At 45.3% G+C, this 23,788-nt stretch overlaps 1 protein-coding gene across 5 annotated transcripts in view; it reads right to left on the bottom strand.

Moving 5' to 3' along the window:
* Positions 1-23,788, bottom strand: part of LOC106581476 (1-phosphatidylinositol 4,5-bisphosphate phosphodiesterase eta-1) — a 154,715-nt gene that overhangs the window by 69,444 nt on the left and 61,483 nt on the right. For all 5 annotated transcript variants that reach the window (XM_045704035.1, XM_045704037.1, XM_045704038.1 and 2 more), the window contains 4 exons: positions 19,858-20,004; positions 14,446-14,689; positions 13,533-13,662; positions 12,162-12,332 (listed from right to left, as the gene is read on the bottom strand). In XM_045704035.1, the coding sequence (XP_045559991.1) occupies positions 12,162-12,332; positions 13,533-13,662; positions 14,446-14,689; positions 19,858-20,004 (692 nt within the window). The remainder of the gene's footprint in view (positions 1-12,161; positions 12,333-13,532; positions 13,663-14,445; positions 14,690-19,857; positions 20,005-23,788) is intronic.

Below are 23,788 nucleotides of genomic sequence, written 5' to 3'. Positions count from 1 at the left end.
CAGGTGCATGATAATGGTTCATTCTAAATCAAAACACATTTAAAGTAAATATTATTTCATATATGTAAAGACAAGATTTAATCAAGAATAGTCTGATGGGTGATAATATTAGCCTATCACTTGTGAATGATGTATTATCACTTGTGAATTATGCCCAGCATAAGAAACAATGCCCTTTTTTAAAAAACTTTTTCAAATCATTGTCGCACACCTTATGTAGCCTAGCCCATCCGCTTTACAAGGGGTGTGTCACGACTTCCACCGAAGTCTGTTCCTCTCCTTGTTCGGGCGGGCGCTCGGCGTCACCGGTCTTCTAGCCATCATCGATCCACTTTTCATTTTCCATTTATTTTGTCTTGTTTTCCTACACACCTGATTCTCATTTCCCTCATTAAGTGTTGTGTATTTAACCCTCTGTTCCCCCCATGTCTTTGTGCGGTATTGTTTATTTGTAAGTGCTTGTGCACGTGTTTGGTGCGCGACAGGTTTTGTACCCAATTATCTTGTTATTTTTGATGCCGTGGGTTGGGCTATTAAACTGCTCCGGCTATTACCAAGTTCTGCTCACCTGCATCTGACTTCCCTGCCACCGATTACGCACCCCTTACAGAATACCGCACCTGAATATGGAGTCAGCAGGAGTAGGTGCCCCTGATATGGAGATCGAGGAGCGCATCCAAGAACACACAGCGATGCTCCACCATCTCGGCGCCGCCATGGACCGCGTCGTCCAGGCTATGGACCACTGGGAGAGACGGAGAGTTCCTCCAGCACCTCCACCAGCACCACAGGGGTCTCCACTACTCACTCCCCCTGCTCCCGGGGATTTGCCTCACCCTCCCCGGGGAGTACGATGGGACGGCTGCCCGCTGCCAGGGTTTCCTGCTGCAGTTAGAGTTATACCTGACAACCGTCCACCTGGCTCCTTTGGACCGTGAAAAGGTGTCCACCCTCGTCTCATGCCTCTCGGGGAAAGCCCTGGAGTGGGCCAACGCCGTGTGGGTGGAAGGAGATGCAGTGCTGGACCACTTTGAGGAGTTCACTCGTCGTTTCCGGGCAGTCTTAGACCACCTGCCCGAGGGGGGAGCGCCGGGTGAACGTCTTTTCCACCTGCGGCAGGGGAGGAGGAGCGCACAGGAGTTCGCTTTGGACTTTCAGACCCTGGCTGCTGGAGCGGGATGGAACGACAGGGCCCTGATCGACCACTATCGCTGCAGTTTGCGCAAGGACCTCCGTTGAGAGTTGGCCTGCAGGGATAACACCCTCACCTTCGACCAGCTGGTGGACCTGTCTATTCGGCTGGATAACCTGCTGGCTACACGCGGACATCCAGATCGGGGTCTGTTGGTTCCATCCCCCAGCACCATCGCTCAAATGCCCATGGAGCTGGGAGGTGCTGCGCTCAGGGAGACCGAAGGAGGTTCCGTCTCCTGCACCATCTGTGGCCGCAGAGGTCACACTGCCGATCGGGTGCCGGGTTGGTTCCTCTGGGGGTCGAGGCAGCAGACAGGGCACTCTGGCGTCACCCCAGGTGAGAAGGCACCATTCTCACCCAGAGCCCTCTGTTGCACAGAAGTTTTTGTTAGTTACTTTTCCTGAGTTTTCCTTGCATTCCCAGCATAAGGCGCTCGTCGATTCAGGCGCGGCTGGGAATTTTATTGACAGATCATTTGCCCACAGTTTAGGGATCCCCATCATTCCTGTGGCTATGCCCTTCCCAGTTCACGCCTTAGATAGTCAACCATTAGGGTCAGGGTTAATTAGGGAGGCCACCGCTCCTCTGGGCATGGTGACGCAGGGGGGTCACACGGAGAAAATCTGTCTCTTTCTCATTGACTCTCCTTCATTTCCAGTGGTGCTAGGCCTACCCTGGTTAGCTTGTCATGACCCCACTGTTTAATGGCAATGGAGGGCTCTCACGGGGTGGTCGAGAGAGTGCTCGGGGAGGTGTTTAGGGGTTTCCGTAGGTGCGCATTCCCCCGAATATGCCAATTTGGCTCTCGCCTTCTCCAAAAAGAAGGCAACTCAATTACCACCCCATCGACGGAGGGATTGTGCGATATATCTCCTGGTAGACGCCGCACTTCCCAGGACTCACGTGTATCCTCAGTCACAGGCGGAGACGGAGGCTATGAAACATATGTCTCCGAATCCCTGCGTCAGGGGTACATTCAGTCCTCCACGTCCCCCGCCTCCTCGAGTTTCTTTTATGTGAAGAAGAAAGAGGGAGGTCTGCGCCCGTGTACTGACTATCGAGGTCTAAATCAGATAACTGTGAGGTACAGTTACCCGCTACCTCTTATCGCCACGGCGATTGAGTCAATGCACGGGGCGTGCTTCTTCACCAAACTTGATCTCAGGAGTGCTCACAACCTGGTGCGTATCCGGGAGGTAGACGAGTGGAAGACGGCGTTCAGTACGACCTCAGGGCATTATGAGTACCTCGTCATGCCGTACAGGTTGATGAATGCTCCATCAGTCTTCCAAGCCTTTGTAGACGAGATTTTCGCAATTATGTTGTTATTTTTGATGCCGTGGGTTGTGCTATTAAACTGCTCTGGCTATTACCAAGTTCTGCTCTCCTGCGTCTGACTTCCCTGCTACTGATTACACACCCCTTACAGGGTGTAGAGCCTAACTGGTATATATATATAAGCAGTGCGTCAGTTTCAGGTTTGGAGAAGATCATTTTCACCATAAAAATGCACCTTTATAAAAAATCATTACATGCATAATTGCATTTGTGGTCACTTTTGATAATGTTGTTTTCAGCTAATGGAACATTTGTGCTTATAACCTACTACCATGTGTGCATTACTGAAATTATAATGTGATGAAAAAGACTAATAGTTTATCAACATTTTAAGCTAAACGTTCTGATCTGTTGCATCAGACACATTGCTTAAAAATGTTTTTTTGATGCTAGTGGTTGTATTCATTTGAGATCTACTGCATCCCACAACTGTCCCAGACTATGTTTGGAATATTTATTTATAGCACAGAATAGAATAGGTCAACTTTTGTACTATGGGGGATAGTAGATTGACATAGGCTAGTGCTTTTGCTGTTCATTAGGCTTACTCATCTTGTTGGCTGACAAAAAGTAAATGTGGACAGTTCTTCCGATATCTTCAATATGCATCTCGAAATTGGATAAGGACGTGCAAAGTTGTGTCCCTGATGTGTCTGTCTTCACTTGTAGCCTGTGAGAAAGACCCGATCATGTGATGAGAGCCATGTGTGTGAGAGGTGATTTGGAGCACTCAGCACTCAGGGAAAAGGACACAATGGCCACTGGCCGCAAAAGGCAGCATTTTTTTAGGGTGCATTACGACCACACAAAGGGGATGCCTAGGCATTATCAAGTGCATTATCAAGTGCTTGTCAAATTGTGAATGAGTGACTGATGAAGTGTGTTCAGCCTGCGCAAAAAACAACGGAGAGCACATGCCTTTCAAGCAACTTTTTCCAAATCATCATTAGAGCCTCATCAAGCAGACTTACAATGTATTAAAACCTGTTAGGGATAGGGGGCAGTATTTTCACGTTCGGATGAAAAGCATGCCCAGAGTAAACTGCCTGCTACTCAGGCCCAGAGTCAAATATTTGCATATTATTAGTAGATTTAGATAGAAAACACTCTGAAGTTTCTAAAACTGTTTAAATGATGTCTGTGAGTATAACAGAACTCATATGGCAGGCAAAAACCTGAGAAAAATCCAACCAGGAAGTGGGAAATCTGAGGGTTGTAGTTCTTTAACCTGTTAGGGCTAGGGGGCAGTATTGACACGGCCGGATAAAAAACGTACCCGATTTAATCTGGTTACTACTCCTGCCCAGTAACTAGAATATGCATATAATTATTGGCTTTGGATAGAAAACACCCTAAAGTTTCTAAAACTGTTTGAATGGTGTCTGTGAGTATAGCAGAACTCATATGGCAGGCCAAAACCTGAGAAGATTCCATGCAGGAAGTGGCCTGTCTGACAAGTTGTTGTTCATCTTGGCTCTTTTTATTGAAGACTGAGGATCTTTGCTATAACAAGACACTTCCTACGGCTCCCATAGGCTCTCAGAGCCCGGGAAAAAGCTGAATGATATCGAGGCAGCCTCTGGCTGAAACACATTATCGCGTTTGGCAAGTGGCCGATCAGAGTACTATGGGCTTAAGCGCGTGCCCGAGTCGACCCCATGCTTTATTTTCTTTCGTCTGTTTACCTAAACGCAGATTAATGGCATAAAAATTGATTTTAAACAGCGGTTGACATGCTTCGAAGTACGGTAATGGAATATTTAGATTTTTTTTGTCACGAAATGCGCCATGCTCGTCACCCTTATTTACCCTTTCGGATAGTGTCTTGAACGCACGAACAAAACGCCGCTATTTGGATATAACAATGGATTATTTGGGACCAAACCAACATTTGTTATTGAAGTAGAAGTCCTGGGAGTGCATTCTGACGAAGAACAGCAAAGGTAATAACATTTTTCTTATAGTAAATCTGACTTTGGTGAGTGCTAAACTTGCTGGGTGTCTAAATAGCTAGCCCTGTGATGCCGGGCTATCTACTGAGAATATTGCAAAATGTGCTTTCACCGAAAAGCTATTTTAAAATCGGACATATCGAGTGCATAGAGGAGTTCTGTATCTATAATTCTTAAAATAATTGTTATGTTTTTTGTGAACGTTTATCGTGAGTAATTTAGTAAATTCACCAGCAGTGTTCGGTGGGAATGCTAGTCACATGCTAGTCACATGCTAATGTAAAAAGCTGGTTTTTGATATAAATATGAACTTGATTGAACAAAACATGCATGTATTGTATAACATAATGTCCTAGGGTTGTCATCTGATGAAGATCATCAAAGGTTAGTGCTGCATTTAGCTGTGGTTTGTGTTTATGTGACATTATATGCTAGAATGAAAAATGGGTGTCTGATTATTTCTGGCTGGGTACTCTGCTGACATAATCTAATGTTTTGCTTTCGTTGTAAAGCCTTTTTGAAATCGGACAGTGTGGTTAGATTAACGAGAGTCTTGTCTTTAAAATGGTGTAAAATAGACATATGTTTGAAAAATTGAAGTTTTAGCATTTTTTAGGTATTTGAATATCGCGCCACGGGATTACACTGGATGTTGAGTAGGTGGGACGCTTGAATCCCTATCCAAACTACAGTGTCTGTGGGGTCATGTTGCACTTCCTAAGGCTTCCACTAGATGTCAACAGTCTTTAGAACCTTGTTTCATGCTTCTACTGTTACTTGGCAGAGAATAAGAGCTGTCTCAAGCCTGGGACCAGTGAGTTGTTTACTGCGTGCTCACGCAGGCGCGCCGCTCCTTCTTTTTCCTCTGTAATGAATACGCTATTGTCCGGTTGGAATATTAATCGAATATTTATGGTCTTAGGGTCTTATTTTGAAATCTGACACAGCGGTTTCATTAAGGAGAAGTGTATCTATAATTCTTTCAATAACTGTTGTAAATTTTATCAACGTTTATGATGAGTATTTTTTTTTAATTGATGTGCTCATTCACCGGAAGTTTGAGGCAATCACGCGCCAATGTAAAAAGGGGTTTATGGATATAAATATGAACTTTATCGAACAAAACATACATGTATTGTGTAACATTGAGTCCTGGGAGTGTCATCTGATGAAGATCATCAAAGGTTAGTGATTCATTTTAGCTGTATTTCTGGTTTTTGTGATGCCCCTCCTTGCTTGGAAAATGGCTGTGTGTTTTTTCTTGTTTAGGCGCTGTCCTAACAGAATCAAATGTTATGCTTTCGCAGTACAGCCTTTTTGAAATTGGACAATGTGGTTGGATTAACAAGAAGATTATCTTTAAAATGGTGTATAATAGTTGTATGTTTGAGAAATTTGAATTATGAGATTTTTGTTGTTTTGAATTTGCCGCCCTGCTATTTCACTGGCTGTTGGCCAGGGGTCCTGCTAGCGGAACTCCTGTCCATAACAGGTTTTAAACATCACAACATACAGCCCCACGTTTGTAGAACAACTGAAGTTACATTAATAACTCTAAATGAAGCATATAGGAGGACCTATTTCTTTGTTAACAGCTCAACACAAAGTAGCTGTATGTGTGTACTCCCTCAAATCGTTTGGAGAAAATATCCTTTCAATTGTATTAAGCTTTGTTCAATTGTATTCTTCATACCATAAAATAAAGCCATGGAATTTTAAGCAAATATTGTCTTCTAAATGAACTAGTGTAACCCACAGCCATTTAGCATAGCCAGATCAGGACCTAACATAAGGACAATTCAGAATATGCTTCTGACATAGACTACATTTTCTTCATATCATGCTTCTTTAGACCTGTCAAATATAAATAATGGAGTTATTGTGAAGATCTAGGCTATATTACATGGATTTATTGTGAAGGTCTAGGCTATATTACATGGAGTTATTGTGAAGGTCTAGGATATATTACATGGAGTTATTGTGAAGGTCTAGGATATATTACATGAAGTTATTGGACTTGTAGATGTAGATGTTCCAAAGGTCTGCATCAGTGGCTTGTAGATAATGTGTGGAAGCCAGGAGATGAAAAAATGTGTTTATGTTAATTAACTGTTAATTACTGTGAACTGACAGTTATTTGCTTGACAATCACCGGCTAATGAAATCCCCAGCAGTCATGACATTTTGTGACCCCCACAGCCCTACTCCCATCTCCACAGAGGAACTCTGGAGCTCTGTCAGAGAGACTATTGGGTTCTTGGTCACCTCCCTGACCCAGACCCTTCTCTCCTGATTACTCATTTTGGCCGGGTGGCCAGCTCTAGGAAGAGTCTTGGTGGTTCCAAATTTCTTCCATTTAAGAATGGTAGTGGCCACTGTGTTCTTGGGGACCTTCAATGCTGCAGAATATTTTGGTACCCTTCCCCAGATCTGTGCCTCGACACAATCCTGTCTCAGAGCTCTACGGACAATTCCTTCGACATCATGGCTTGGTTTTGGCTCTGGCATGCACTGTCAACTGTGGGATCTTATGTAGACAGGTGTCCAATCAATTGGATTTACCACAGGTGGACTCCAATCAAGTTGTAGAAACATCTCAAGGATGATCAATGGAAACAGGATGCACCTGAGCTCAATTTTGAGTCTCATAGCAAAGGGTCTGAATACTTATTTAAATAAGGTATTTTTTTATTGTATTTTTTACATTTGCAAAAATGTCTTAAAACCTGTTTTCGCTTTGTCATAATGGGGTATTGTGTGTAGAACGTAGAAAATGTTTTATTTAATCCATTTGAGAAGAAGGCTGTAACGTAACAAATTGTGGGAAAATGTAAGGGGTCTGAATACTTTCCGAGCGCACTGTAGAGAGGATGTTGCGCCAGAGACAACCCATATTAGGAGTGAAAGTAGATTGTGTGTAATCATAGAATTACATACAGTATATAATCCTTATTACAGTGTTTTACAATCGCTAGGACCCATTTCTCAATACTTAGGTCACTTTTTCAAAACCCTTCACACAGTGAACACAACAGCAGTCTATGTGGGCTAAACTGTGGATCATTTTTCATTGCTTTGGCACAAAATGCATTCAATGACTACATCTATCAAATTCCATGAATTATTTTCTCACTCAGACACAACCACCACCAAAACTCTATGTACCTACAGGCCAATTTGCACATGATTATATACTATTTTCAAAACTGTTAAACTTAAGTTCAAAACCTAACATAACACAAAATTGAATAAGTCAACAATTTGCTACATTTCTATAGTAATACCGTATTGAAATATATTCCAAATCTAAAAAATGAAATACTATCAAAACAATTAGACCAACCACAGCTGATTGCCATTGTAGCTGAACATCTACCCAGGTGTTAGTCTTTCAATTTCATTACCATCTATACAAAAGGGGCCATTTTAGGAATAAGGCTGTACTCTAATCTAAACATGGACCCAGCCATAGATATAGAAGTGGCTGACAGAGGAAGAAGAGTGGCTGGGAGAGGGAGAGGAGTACGCATGCTTGGTGGAAGAAGACTGAGATGAAGATCAAGAGCTGTAGTCTCAGATGAGATTAGGGCTGCTATAACTGATCCTGTAATAAATCATTGTCTATCAATGAGAGAGGCTGGTCTGAGAGGGCAGCCAAATCTGTAATGCTCAACAGTGGCATCTTGTGAGAAATTTCAGGCAAAACAACAGATAAGATGTGCATTCTGCAAGAGCATCTGACTGAACTGCACATTACAGAAGTAAATTGAGCAAAGCCTCCAAACCCACTTGTGTGTAATTGTTTTTGTATTTCTGCTTAGGACCCAACGGTTACCTCCCACAGGCGGGAGAGGTAGGATTCTCACTGCTCTGCAGGAAACTGCAATCGTTGATATGGTCATCAGAAACAATGGCATAAAACTCACAGAGATTCGGGACAGAGTGTTGGCAGATAACATTACATTTGGAATCGTTCACAATGTAAGCATAACAACTATTTCTAGAGTCCTGAAACAACATCCAGTCAGGGTGAAGCAGTTGTACACTGTCCCCTTTGAGAGGAACTCTGAAGGAGTCAAGCAACTCAGGAACCAATATGTCCAGGTAAGATGACTGTAAAATACACAACTGGTTTTGAACTAAACCAAACAGGGCAGATGCACACAATGGCATGTTTTTAGGTATAATGTAAACTACCGTAATAGCCTAACTCTTATGTTGCCATGTGGATTTATTTTAGAGAGTCATGGAGATTGAAGCCAGGCAAACACCAGACATATTTTGTGGATGAGGCTGGTTTCAACTTGGCCAAAACACGGCGATAAGGAAGGAATGTGATTGGGAAAAGAGCCACAGTGGATGTCCCGGGCCAGAGGGGTGCCAGCATCACAATGTGTGCAGCAGTATCCTCTGATGGATTACTGTTACACAAACCACTAGTTGGGCCATACAACACCGAGCGTCTCATTTCATTCCTGGATGACCTCTATGGAAGGGTTGTGCCAGGTGAATAAAGAGTTGCAGTGAGGCGAAATCGGCCAACGTTTGTAATTGTATGGGACAATGTGGCATTTCACCACTCCCGTGCAGTCACAGAGCAGTATGCAGCCCATCCCAGGATGGTTTCATTTTTCCTCCCACCTTACTCTCCATTCATCAACCCCATTTACCATACAACACTCCTTCTGTGGACTCCAAGTGCTCTTAAACGCTAGTAAAACCAAATGCATGCTTTTCAACCGTTCGCTGCCCGCACCCGCCCGCCCAACTAGCATCACTACTCTGGACGGTTCCGACCGAGAATATGTGGACAACTACAAACACCTGTAAACTCTCCTTCCAGACACATATCAAATCCAATCCAAAATCAAATCTAGAATCGGCTTTCTATTTCGCAACAAAGCCTCCTTTACTCACGCCGCCAAACTTACCCTAGTAAAACTGACTACCGATTCTCGACTTCGGCGATGTCATCTACAAAATAGCTTCCAATACTCTACTCAGCAAACTGGATGCAGTCTATCACAGTGCCATCCGTTTTGTTGCCAAAGCCCCTTATACCACCCACCACTGCGACCTGAATGCTCTAGTCGGCTGGCCCTCGCTACATATTCGTCGCCAGACCCACTGGCTCCAGGTCATCTATAAGTCTATGCTAGGTAAAGCTCTGCCTTATCTCAGCTCGCTGGTCACGATAACAACACCCACCCGTAGCACGCACTCCAGCAGGTATATCTCACTGGTCATCCCCAAAGCCAACACCTCCTTCGGCCGCCTTTCCTTCCAGTTCTCTGCTGCCAGTGACTGGAACGAATTGCAAAAATCGCTGAAGCTGGAGACTTACATTTCCCTCTCTAAATTTAAACATCAGCTATCTGAGCAGCTAACCGATCGCTGCAGCTGTACATAGTCCATCTGTAAATAGCCCACCCAATCTACCTACTCTCATCCCCATATTGTTTTTATTTACTTTTCTGCTCTTTTGCACACCAGTATCTCTACTTGCACATCATCTGCTCATCTATCACTCCAGTGTTAATCTGCTAAATTGTAATTACTTCGCTACTTTGGCCTATTTATTGCCTTACCTCCTCACGCCATTTGCACACACTGTATATAGACTTTCTTTTTTTCTATTGACTGTACGCTTGTTTATTCCATGTGTTTTGTTTGTGTCGCACTGCTTTGCTTAATCTTGGCCAGGTCACAGTTGTAAATGAGAACTTGTTCTTAACTAGCCTACCTGGTTAAATAAAGGTTAAATAAATAAAATAAATAGAGGAATTAATTTCCTCATGGAGGTGGAAGGTTTATGACCGCCATCCACATGATCAAATGTCCCTACTGGATGCAATGAATACTGGATGCCTGGACATGTCTGCAGAAGATTGCCAGGGATGGACCAGGCATGCTAAAAGATTATTTCCTAGGTGTATTGCCCAAGATGACATAAAATGTGATGTGGATGAGAAACTGTGGCCAAATGCAGAAGACAGGGTTGACTAGCATTGCTACTGTATCTGTATCGGTAGATGGTGTATATACAAATTCTTGTATTTTTGGAATCACTCAATGCCCCCAAAAATGACTTAAAACATATTGAAGCGTATTGCATCATGTCTGATTCATTCCTGTAACATGTACTGCAGTGAATTGTAAACAATAGAGAGGTGTCATTCCTGTAACATGTACTGCAGTGAATTGTAAACAATAGAGAGGTGTCATTCCTGTAACATATACTGCAGTGAATTGTAAACAATAGAGAGGTGTCATTCCTGTAACATGTACTGCAGTGAATTCTAAACAATAGAGAGGTGTCATTCCTGTAACATGTACTGCAGTGAATTGTAAACAATAGAGAGGTGTCATTCCTGTAACATGTACTGCAGTGAATTCTAAACAATAGAGAGGTGTCATTCCTGTAACATGTACTGCAGTGAATTCTAAACAATAGAGAGGTGTCATTCCTGTAACATGTACTGCAGTGAATTCTAACCAGTAGAGAGGTGTCATTCCTGTAACATGTACTGCAGTGAATTGTAAACAATAGAGAGGTGTCATTCCTGTAACATATACTGCAGTGAATTCTAACCAGTAGAGAGGTGTCATTCCTGTAACATGTACTGCAGTGAATTGTAAACAATAGAGAGGTGTCATTCCTGTAACATATACTGCAGTGAATTCTAACCAGTAGAGAGGTGTCATTCCTGTAACATATACTGCAGTGAATTCTAACCAGTAGAGAGGTGTCTGTCTTGTTTTGTAAAGACATTTGACAGAAGAAAACATTGTGTAATGCTACCTGTTGTTAGTGTTGTTTAGGTCGTTGTTTTATGCGTGACAGTGTGCTTGTTGGGTGACAACCTTTGCTAGTGTTATGGAAGAACGAGTTGATTTGAGACATGTATGAAGGGTTTTGGTAGTTTTAGTGCATTTTGGATGTGAAATTAACTGCTGTGCCAAGCTGAAAGTTGGTTAGGAGAACTGTGTGAAGAGTTTTGAAAACGTGACCTAAATATTGAGAAATGGGTCCTAGCGATTGTAAAACACTGTAATTCAAAAGGATCTCTGTGGACCTCGTAAAGATTTGTAATTTCACTTTTACACTGTATTACCTTTTACTGTGGCATAAACACAACCAGTCAAGATGTTTTCATCTGATTGTCAATCACTTCAAAAAGGGTTCCTTTACTAGGCTACTCGCTCACGTTCATCCACTGACAACATATCTCTAGCCTCCAAACAGTAGTGAATGGAAAGAGACATCTGCTACACAAAACATCACAAAGTGTCATGACATTTGGCCAGAATTTATGCGTCCACCTCTGTCCGCACGCCTCTCAGTGTCGGCCACTCATCTCTGCCTTGGCAAAATGTCAGTGTTCTCGTCCAACCACATCACATTTCGGAGCGTAGATTATACCACCTGTTAAAGTCCATTCACTCGTGTGTCATGCCTCTGACATCATAATCTAAAGTGATGTAATAGCCCACAGTTTTCTTCACATTTTGTTGTAATTACTGTGATTGGCTCATGTTTTACCGGTACGGAGTACCCCTACTATTTATTTTGCCGGGACGCAGTACTAGACAGTAGTGGCCTTACCTTCAACACTGACTCTACTACAGATCACTAAAGCTACATCATCTAGTTTTGTCTTTCTGTGAACCCTGACCTTCTGTTCGTTGAGCAGGAAGTTGGCCAGCTCGTCAGCAGTCAGGTGGTCCTTCCTGTCGCTGTATCCCATGAGCAGCAGATACAGGTCCCGCCGCAGTGACATCATCTTATAAAACACACTGAACTCCTCAAATGTCAACGTGCCCTGTTGGTCATCCGAGTCCGCTTCCTGTGGGAAAGGGAAATTACATCACCATTGGAGAGTGGTCAAGTCAGGTCAAGTGATACAATTCCAATTCGACCCTCTGTTCTAAACTGTGCCTTTAAACCTCTTTCATCTGTAACCATCTGGTATATTAACACACAGCCATGGTGCCTCAACATGGACCAAACAACTCCAATCACCATCTGGTATATTAACACACAGCCATGGTGCCTCAACATGGACCAAACAACTCCAATCACCATCTGGTATATTAACACACAGCCATGGTGCCTCAACATGGACCAAACAACTCCAATAACCATCTGGTATATTAACACACAGCCATGGTGCCTCAACATGGACCAAACAACTCCAATAACCATCTGGTATATTCACACACAGCCATGGTGCCTCAACATGGACCAAACAACTCCAATAACCATCTGGTATATTAACACACAGCCATGGTGCCTCAACATGGACCAAACAACTCCAATAACCATCTGGTATATTAACACACAGCCATGGTGCCTCAACATGGACCAAACAACTCCAATCACCATCTGGTATATTAACACACAGCCATGGTGCCTCAACATGGACCAAACAACTCCAATAACCATCTGGTATATTCACACACAGCCATGGTGCCTCAACATGGACCAAACAACTCCAAGGACATTGTCATGTGAGGACAGAAAAGGCAACTGCGTTCTGACATTGTCCTTGTTCGGTTTATACAACAATTCACTCCTGGCGGTGCCCTAAAAATAGTCTATATAAAATAGTGGACTATAAACCAACTAACTGCATTATCTGACCCTCATGCTCAGCACTCGCAGGCACGCCTGTCATTTAAATCGCATAGGGTACATCCTAAATGGAAACCTATTCCCTACATAGTGCACTAGTTTTGACCATTATAAACCCGTGAGAGAAAACATTAGCTAAAGCTTTGGATCTTGGTTTGAAGGTGATATTTGCTTCCAGGTAGCAGCAGGAGTACTAAGTACTACTGTCACAGTTGTCACTATCTGGCTAGAGAAGACAGAAGACTGATGTTCTCTAAGTCTAACCACTAAACCTTACCTTAGACTTATCCTGGATGTACATATACACCTCCTAACTGCTCATTAATTGTCAGGTGAGGTTTAGTGGTTGTCTTCTCTAGTCAGATAGTGTAGTGACAGATGACAGGTATTTCACCCCTGACCTGTGACTGACCTGGAACATGTGTTTGACTTTCCTGCGGGGAAGGTTGACGTTCATCTTGTGCAGTAGCTGGTAGATCTCCTCCATGTTCAACAGACCATCCCCGTTCTTATCAGCCTCCTCAAACGTCTGCTTCATCCATCTACACACACACAGGTTAAGGACACAGCCATGGGATGATGATGCTGGGGGGGGGGGGGGCTTTTCAAACACAGCACCATATTTTGTCTGTCGTCAAATCCAGTCAGACCAGAACAATGCTCCAAGGCACACACACAGACACACTGCATTCAGCAGAAACACAAACACACACACACACACACACACACACACACACACACACACACACACACACACACACACACACACACACACACACACACACACACACACACACTCACACACACACACTGCATTCAGCAGACACAGGAAAAAATGAAAAGAGGGAGAGCACTTTCTTTTTGGGAAGAACGGAAACAGAGGAACAAAGATGATGTCAAAGAAGATGTCAAAGAAGAGGAACAAAGAAGATGTCAAAGAAGATGTCAAATAAGGGGAACAAAGAAGATGTCAAAGAAGAGGAACAAAGAAGATGTCAAAGAAGAGGAACAAAGAAGATGTCAAAGAAGATGTCAAAGAAGAGGAACAAAGAAGATGTCAAAGAAGAGGAACAAAGAAGATGTCAAAGAAGAGGATCAAAGAAGATGTCAAAGCAGAGGAACAAGGAAGATGTCAAAGAAGAGGAACAAAGAAGATGTCAAAGAAGAGGATCAAAGAAGATGTCAAAGAAGAGCATAAAAGTGTGTCAGCCACTCAACGGATTGAACAATACTGGTTAGGGGTAAGGTAGGGACAGCAGGGTATGCGGTGTAATAAGGATATGTGTGTGTGTGTGTGCATGAGCGTGTTAGTCTTAAAAGGATATTGGTCGTGTGTACGTTGTCGTTTGGCCAGTGAGTCCTCGTCACTGATGCCAGCCATCAGGTATCGTAGTCCTGTCACCCAGGTCCGAGCCTCCTCAGGGTTAGAGGTCACCAGGTCTAGGGACTCCATGTGGTTGCCATGATAAACGGTGAAACAGCAGGCTGGGTCGAAACTGTTCTCCGCATGGCGGTGGAAGATGTCTGATTGACGGCCCTCCGTCACCTTGTACAGCGAATCAATAGTGACTGTAAGAGAAAGAGGGCGGGACAAGAAGAGAGAGAGAGAGAACCATTTAGAGTTAGGAGACAGAGCAAGAATCGGAATATTCCATAGCACTGAGATATCTTGGGAATACATTAAGTAGCTCTCCTTTGTGATCAAAATGGATGAAAACGAACAAAAGTCTGTTAGGAGACAAAAAAGTAAAGCTTTTGATAACTGCTAGGGCGATGATAGTTTCCTCCCTTCTTAAATATTGAATGAAGACCTCAATGAGGAGAAGTTAGAGATAAACACGTAACCAGACAGACACTGCAGGCATACCCTGAAGTCACAGCAGCACTACTGTAGTCAACAACATGGCTTCTGTTTGACTCTGATACTCAGCCAGGACACACCCTCTAGACAATATCAGGACGCACAGGGAGGGAGGGAGGGAGGGAGAAAGAGAGAGAGAGAGAGAGAGAGAGAGAGAGAGAGAGAGAGAGAGAGAGAGAACACAACATTTGACATACCAATTATTATCTGGCAAAAAAATACTTGAATCAGTTATAGAACCCATCGCCCTTTATGGTTGTAAGGTCTGAGGTCCCCTCACCAACAAATAATTCACAAAATGGGACAAACACCAAATTGACTCCGCATGCAGAATTCTGCTAAAGTATCTTCTGTGTACAACGTGAAAGACCAAATAATGCATGCAGAGCAGAATTAGCCCGATACACGCTAATGATAAAAAATTCAGAAAAGAGCCGTTAAATTCTACAACCACCTAAAAGGACGTGATTCCCAAACCTTCCATAACAAAGCCATCACCTAGAGAGAGATGAACCTAGAGAAGAGTCTCTTAAGCAAGCTGGTTCTGTGGGTTATGTTTGTGTTTGTGAACAGAGCCCCAGGACAGCAACACAATTAGACCCAACCAAATCATGAGAAAACAAAAATATAACTATTTGACACACTGGAAAGAATGAACAAAAAAACATTAGAACGCTCTCTGGCCCTAAACAGAAAGGACACAGTGGCAGAATACCTGACCACTTTGACTGACCCAAAATGAAGGAAAGCTTTGACTATGTACAGACTCAGTGAGCATAGCCTTGCTATTGAGAAAGGCCGCCGTAGGCAGACCTGGCTCTCAAGAGAAGATAGGCTATGTGCACACTGCCCACAAAATGAGGTGGAAACTGAGCTGCACTTCCTAACCTCCTGCCAAATGTATGACCATATTAGAGACACATATTTCCCTCAGATTACACAGATCCACAAAGAATTTGATAAACTCCCATATCTGTTAGTTGAAATACTACAGTATGGCTAGTTGCCATGGGAAAAGGGCAACCAGTGGAGCACAAATGATATTCTAAATACCACCAATATCTATCTTTATTTATCTTCCCTTTCATACTTCAACTATTTGTACATTGCTACAACACTGTACATAGTCAATAAAATAACATTTGAAATGAATTTATTCTTTTTAAACTTTTGTGTAATGTTTACAGTTAATTTCTGATTATTTATTTCCCTTTTGTTTATTGTCTATTTCACTTGCTTTGGCAATGTAAACATATGTTTCACATGACAATAAAGCCCCTAAATTGAATTGAAATTGAGAGATTGAGGGAATGAGGGAGGGAGAGAGAGACACACACAGACAGAGAGGGAGAGTTATACTCCAGTCCTGGGACAGAACAGAACCAGACAGAGAGGGAGAGTTATACTCCAGTCCTGGGACAGAACAGAACCAGACAGAGAGGGAGAGTTATACTCCAGTCCTGGGACAGAACAGAACCAGACAGAGAGGGAGAGTTATACTCCAGTCCTGGGACAGAACAGACCCAGACAGAGAGGGAGAGTTGTACTCCAGTCCTGGGACAGAACCAGACAGAGAGGGAGAGTTATACTCCAGTCCTGGGACAGAATAGAACCAGACAGAGAGGGAGAGTTATACTCCCGTCCTGGGACAGAACCAGACGGAGAGGGAGAGTTATACTCCAGTCCTGGGACAGAACCAGACAGAGAGGGAGAGTTATACTCCCGTCCTGGGACAGAACAGAACCAGACAGAGAGGGAGAGTTATACTTCAGTCCTGGGACAGAACCAGGCAGAGAGGGAGAGTTATACTCCAGTCCTGGGACAGAACCAGGCAGAGAGGGAGAGTTATACTCCAGTCCTGGGACAGAACAGAACCAGACAGAGAGGGAGAGTTATACTCCAGTCCTGGGACAGAACAGAACCAGACAGAGAGGGAGAGTTATACTCCAGTCCTGGGACAGAACAGAACCAGACAGAGAGGGAGAGTTATACTCCAGTCCTGGGACAGAACAGACCCAGACAGAGAGGGAGAGTTGTACTCCAGTCCTGGGACAGAACCAGACAGAGAGGGAGAGTTATACTCCAGTCCTGGGACAGAATAGAACCAGACAGAGAGGGAGAGTTATACTCCCGTCCTGGGACAGAACCAGACGGAGAGGGAGAGTTATACTCCAGTCCTGGGACAGAACAGAACCAGGCAGAGAGGGAGATCTATACTCCAGTCCTGGGACAGAACAGAACCAGGCAGAGAGGGAGAGTTATACTCCAGTCCTGGGACAGAACAGAACCAGACAGAGAGGGAGAGTTATACTCCAGTCCTGGGACAGAACAGAACCAGACAGAGAGGGAGAGTTATACTCCAGTCCTGGGACAGAACCAGACAGAGAGGGAGAGTTATACTCCCGTCCTGGGACAGAACAGAACCAGACAGAGAGGGAGAGTTATACTTCAGTCCTGGGACAGAACCAGGCAGAGAGGGAGAGTTATACTCCAGTCCTGGGACAGAACCAGGCAGAGAGGGAGAGTTATACTCCAGTCCTGGGACAGAACACCAGACAGAGAGGGAGAGTTATACTCCAGTCCTGGGACAGAACCAGGCAGAGAGGGAGAGTTATACTCCAGTCCTGGGACAGAACAGAACCAGACAGAGAGGGAGAGTTATACTCCAGTCCTGGGACAGAACCAGGCAGAGAGGGAGAGTTATACTCCAGTCCTGGGACAGAACCAGGCAGAGAGGGAGAGTTATACTCCAGTCCTGGGACAGAACAGAACCAGACAGAGAGGGAGAGTTATACTCCAGTCCTGGGACAGAACCAGGCAGAGAGGGAGAGTTATACTCCAGTCCTGGGACAGAACCAGGCAGAGAGGGAGAGTTATACTCCAGTCCTGGGACAGAACCAGGCAGAGAGGGAGAGTTATACTCCAGTCCTGGGACATAACAGTACCAGACAGCTACACTGCAATCTGTAACTGTAACTAGCCCCAACGTGAGACCAAAAACACACACACAAGCTTAAATAGCTTGGAGAGAAGATGAACAACACATGATTTCCCATTTCAACATGGTTAAAAGATTGTAGAAAGTTACAAAAAGCATAGCCTAAGAATGTTAACCCAGCATCCCTAGCCGCGTCCTCAGAGTATGCGCAGACCAGCTGGCTGGAGTGTTTACAGACATACTCAATCAATCCCTACCCCCGTCTGCTGTCCCCACATGCTTCAAGAGGGCCACCATTGTGCCTGTTCCCAAGAAAGCTAAGGTAGCTGAACTAAATGACTATCGCCCCGTAGCACTCACTTCTGTCATCATGAAGTGCTTTGAGAGACTAGTCAAGGATCATACCAGCCCCACCCTACTTGTCACCCTAGACACACTCGAATTTGTTTACCGCCCTAACAGGTCCACAGACGATACAATCACCATCAGACTGCACACTGCCCTATCCCAACTGGACAAGAGGAATACCTATGTAAGACTACAGCTCAGCATTCAACACCATAGTAGCCTCCAAACTCATCATTAAACTTGAGACCCTGGGTATCCCCCCCCCGTCCCCCCCCTGTCCCACCGTTGTGAAACTGGGTCCTGGGCTTTCTGATGGGCCGCCCACAGGTGGTGAAGGTAGGTAACAACATCTCCACCCAACTGATCCTCAACACTGGGGCCCCACAATTGTGCGTTCTCAGCCCTCTCCTGTACTCCCTGTTCACCCATGACTGCGTGGCCACGCACGCCTCCAACTCAATCATCAACTTTGCAGATGACACAACAGTGGTAGGCTTGATTACCAACAATGACGAAACAGCCTACAGAGAGGAGGTGAGGGCCCTCGGAGTCTGGTGTAAGGAAAAAAAAACTCTCACTCAACGTCAACAAAACAAAGGAGATGATCATGAACTTCAAGAAACAGCAGAGGGAGCAGCCCCCTATCCACATCAAAGGGACAGCAGTGCAGTAGGTGGAAAGTTTAAGTTCCTCGGCGTACACATCATGGACAAACTGAAATGGTCCACCCACACAGACAACGTGGTGAAGAAGGCACAACAGCACCTCTTCAACCTCAGGAGGCTGAAGAAATGTGGCTTGTCACCTAAAACCCTCACAAACTTCTACAGATGCACAATCGAGAGCATCCTGTCGGGCCGTATCACCGCATGGTACGGCAACTGCTCCGCCCTCAACCGTAAGGCTCTCCAGAGGATAGTGCGGTCTGCACAACGCATCACCGGGGGCAAACTACCTGCCCTCCAGGACACCTACAACACCTGATGTCACAGGAAGGTCAAAAAGATCATCAAGGACAACAACCACTCGAGCCACTGCCTGTTCACCCCGCTACCACCCAGAAGGCGAGGTCAGTACAGGTGCATCACTAACATAGAGAGGCTGATGCCAACATACAGACTAAAATCACTGGCCACTTTAATAAATGGATTTAACAATGGTTTCTATAGTCACATTAAATAATACCACTTTAATAATGTTTACATATCCTACATTACTCTCTCATATGTATATACTGTATTTATACCATCTATTGCATCTTGCCTATGTGACACGGCCATCGCTCATCCATATATTTTATGAACATATTCTTATTCCATCCCCTTACAATGTGTGTATTAGAAAGTCGTTGTGAATTTGTTAGATTACTTGTTAGATATTACTACACAGTCAGGAACTAGAAGCACAAGCATTTCGCTACACTCACACTAACATCTGCTAACCATGTGTATGTGACAAATAAAATGTGATTTGATTTGAATTGTCTGTATTGCTCCGATATTGCCTAATTGTTGTGTCTCTGTTATGGGTAGAGATAGCGGTTACGGGTGAGAGATGGTGTGTAGGATGCAGTAAAGTGTTTGTACTCACTCTTGGCCTTCTCGCTCTTGCGTGAGGGTCTCCATCGGATACAGGAGCGATGTTCGTCCAGGTAGAACAGTCTCACCAGCCCCTTGGAACCAGCCTTCAACTTCACCATCTGGGTCCCCGACTGCATGGCACTCATACATCGCTCCACTGCAGATAGACAGAGACACAAACACACACATCAATAGCACACCATGACAACAACAAAAAACTGAAGAGTCATTAAACCTGCTAGAAGATTCTGATCTGGGATGATCTGGGCGAGAATCAGGATGGGAAACAGAGATGAGGCTGACAAAACAAAGGTCTAGTTCACCTAGTTCCTCACAATCAGAGCTAGTTCACCTAGTTCCTCACAATCAGGTCTAGTTCACCTAGTTCCTCACAATCAGAGCTAGTTCACCTAGTTCCTCACAATCAGGTCTAGTTCACCTAGTTCCTCACAACCAGGTCTAGTTCACCTAGTTCCTCACAATCAGGTCTAGTTCACCTAGTTCCTCACAACCAGAGCTAGTTCACCTAGTTCCTCACAACCAGAACTAGTTCACCTAGTTCCTCACAATCAGAACTAGTTCACCTAGTTCCTCACAATCAGGTCAGAGACAGAGAGAGAGAGAGAGAGAGAGAGAGAGAGAGAGAGAGAGAGAGAGAGAGAGAGAGAGAGAGAGAGAGAGAGAGAGAGAGAGAGAGAGAAATAATCACTGGGGATCAACACAGAGATCTGATGCAACATTACTGTATTTTTTTGTAATCCACAACATCACTGTCTTCTTAAGTAATACACACACATATGAACTCAGCATGATCAGACATCGATAGGGATCAGACACACACACACACACACACACAAACACGAACACACGCTCACAAACACACACACCCACAGAGTCACACACAGACTTAACCCAGCGTGATCTGACATGGCTAGATGCCAAAGGAGTCAACTCCAAGTCAACTAGGAGTATTTAAATTGGAGAAGGTTTTGAGTTGGTTGAGACAGTATAAAAAGGAGTGAGCCATTAAAAACTCATATGGCTGGTTAATTGTCCTCTACGACCTACTGCAGTGCTCTGACAGCATTCCTATTCACATGGCAAAAAACACTCAGAGAGAGAAACACACATACACTCACGAACACACACACAAACACACGCAAACACACACTCACACACACACACAGACGCACACACACGTGCAGACACACACACACAAATCATGCATCTGAAATTAACCTTTAATTTCTGATTGATTCCCCTTTCGAGAAGGGAGACCAGGAAACACATTACACACCCAGTTGTATATCAAAGACAGCCCACTGTAGTCCACGCTCCTGGTCCTGGTCTAGTGTGGTAGAGACAGCCCACTGTAGTCCACGCTCCTGGTCCTGGTCTAGTGTGGTAGAGACAGTCCACTGTAGTCCACGCTCCTGGTCCTGATCTAGTGTGGTAGAGACAGCCCACTGTAGTCCACGCTCCTGGTCCTGATCTAGTGTGTTAGAGACAGCCCACTGTAGTCCACGCTCCTGGTCCTGATCTAAAGTGGTAGAGACAGTCCACTGTAGTCCACGCTCCTGATCTAGTGTGGTAGAGACAGTCCACTGTAGTCCACGCTCCTGGTCCTGAACTAGTGTGGTAGAGACAGTCCACTGTAGTCCACGCTCCTGGTCCTGATCTAGTGTGGTAGAGACAGTCCACTGTAGTCCACGCTCCTGGTCCTGATCTAGTGTGGTAGAGACAGTCCACTGTAGTCCACGCTCCTGGTCCTGATCTAGTGTGGTAGAGACAGTCCACTGTAGTCCACACTCCTGATCTAGTGTGGTAGAGACAGTCCACTGTAGTCCACGCTCCTGGTCCTGATCTAGTGTGGTAGAGACAGTCCACTGTAGTCCACGCTCCTGATCTAGTGTGGTAGAGACAGTCCACTGTAGTCCACGCTCCTGGTCCTGATCTAGTGTGGTAGAGACAGTCCACTGTAGTCCACGCTCCTGATCTAGTGTGGTAGAGACAGTCCACTGTAGTCCACGCTCCTGATCTAGTGTGGTAGAGACAGTCCACTGTAGTCCACGCTCCTGGTCCTGATCTAGTGTGGTAGAGACAGTCCACTGTAGTCCACGCTCCTGATCTAGTGTGGTAGAGACAGTCCACTGTAGTCCACGCTCCTGATCTAGTGTGGTAGAGACAGTCCACTGTAGTCCACGCTCCTGGTCCTGATCTAGTGTGGTAGAGACAGTCCACTGTAGTCCACGCTCCTGATCGTCTAGTGTGGTAGAGACAGCCCACTGTAGTCCACGCTCCTGATCCTGATCTAGTGTGGTAGAGACAGCCCACTGTAGTCCACGCTCCTGGTCCTGATCTAGTGTGGTAGAGACAGTCCACTGTAGTCCACACTCCTGGTCCTGATCTAGTGTGGTAGAGACAGTCCACTGTAGTCCACGCTCCTGGTCCTGAACTAGTGTGGTAGAGACAGTCCACTGTAGTCCACGCTCCTGGTCCTGATCTAGTGTGGTAGAGACAGTCCACTGTAGTCCACACTCCTGGTCCTGATCTAGTGTGGTAGAGACAGTCCACTGTAGTCCACGCTCCTGATCTAGTGTGGTAGAGACAGTCCACTGTAGTCCACGCTCCTGATCTAGTGTGGTAGAGACAGTCCACTGTAGTCCAAGCTCCTGGTCCTGATCTAGTGTGGTAGAGACAGTCCACTGTAGTCCACGCTCCTGATCTAGTGTGGTAGAGACAGTCCACTGTAGTCCACACTCCTGGTCCTGATCTAGTGTGGTAGAGACAGTCCACTGTAGTCCACGCTCCTGGTCCTGGTCTAGTGTGGTAGAGACAGTCCACTGTAGTCCACGCTCCTGATCTAGTGTGGTAGAGACAGTCCACTGTAGTCCACGCTCCTGGTCCTGATCTAGTGTGGTAGAGACAGTCCACTGTAGTCCACGCTCCTGGTCCTGATCTAGTGTGGTAGAGACAGTCCACTGTAGTCCACGCTCCTGGTCCTGATCTAGTGTGGTAGAGACAGTCCACTGTAGTCCACGCTCCTGGTCCTGATCTAGTGTGGTAGAGACAGTCCACTGTAGTCCACGCTCCTGGTCCTGATCTAGTGTGGTAGAGACAGTCCACTGTAGTCCACGCTCCTGGTCCTGAACTAGTGTGGAAGAGACAGTCCACTGTAGTCCACGCTCCTGGTCCTGATCTAGTGTGGTAGAGACAGTCCACTGTAGTCCACACTCCTGGTCCTGATCTAGTGTGGTAGAGACAGCCCACTGTAGTCCACGCTCCTGGTCCTGATCTAGTGTGCTAGAGACAGCCCACTGTATTCCACGCTCCTGGTCCTGATCTAGTGTGGTAGAGACAGTCCACTGTAGTCCACGCTCCTGATCTAGTGTGGTAGAGACAGTCCACTGTAGTCCACGCTCCTGATCTAGTGTGGTAGAGACAGTCCACTGTAGTCCACGCTCCTGGTCCTGATCTAGTGTGGTAGAGACAGTCCACTGTAGTCCACACTCCTGGTCCTGATCTAGTGTGGTAGAGACAGTCCACTGTAGTCCACGCTCCTGATCTAGTGTGGTAGAGACAGTCCACTGTAGTCCACGCTCCTGATCTAGTGTGGTAGAGACAGTCCACTGTAGTCCACGCTCCTGGTCCTGATCTAGTGTGGTAGAGACAGTCCACTGTAGTCCACGCTCCTGATCTAGTGTGGTAGAGACAGTCCACTGTAGTCCACACTCCTGGTCCTGATCTAGTGTGGTAGAGACAGTCCACTGTAGTCCACGCTCCTGGTCCTGGTCTAGTGTGGTAGAGACAGTCCACTGTAGTCCACGCTCCTGATCTAGTGTGGTAGAGACAGTCCACTGTAGTCCACGCTCCTGGTCCTGATCTAGTGTGGTAGAGACAGTCCACTGTAGTCCACGCTCCTGGTCCTGATCTAGTGTGGT

The sequence above is a fragment of the Salmo salar genome, chromosome ssa20 (assembly GCF_905237065.1).
Source record: "Salmo salar chromosome ssa20, Ssal_v3.1, whole genome shotgun sequence".
Lineage (NCBI taxonomy): Eukaryota > Metazoa > Chordata > Actinopteri > Salmoniformes > Salmonidae > Salmo > Salmo salar.
The sequence above is the reverse complement of the archived record's forward strand: the minus strand, read 5'-3'. Positions and strand labels throughout refer to the sequence as shown.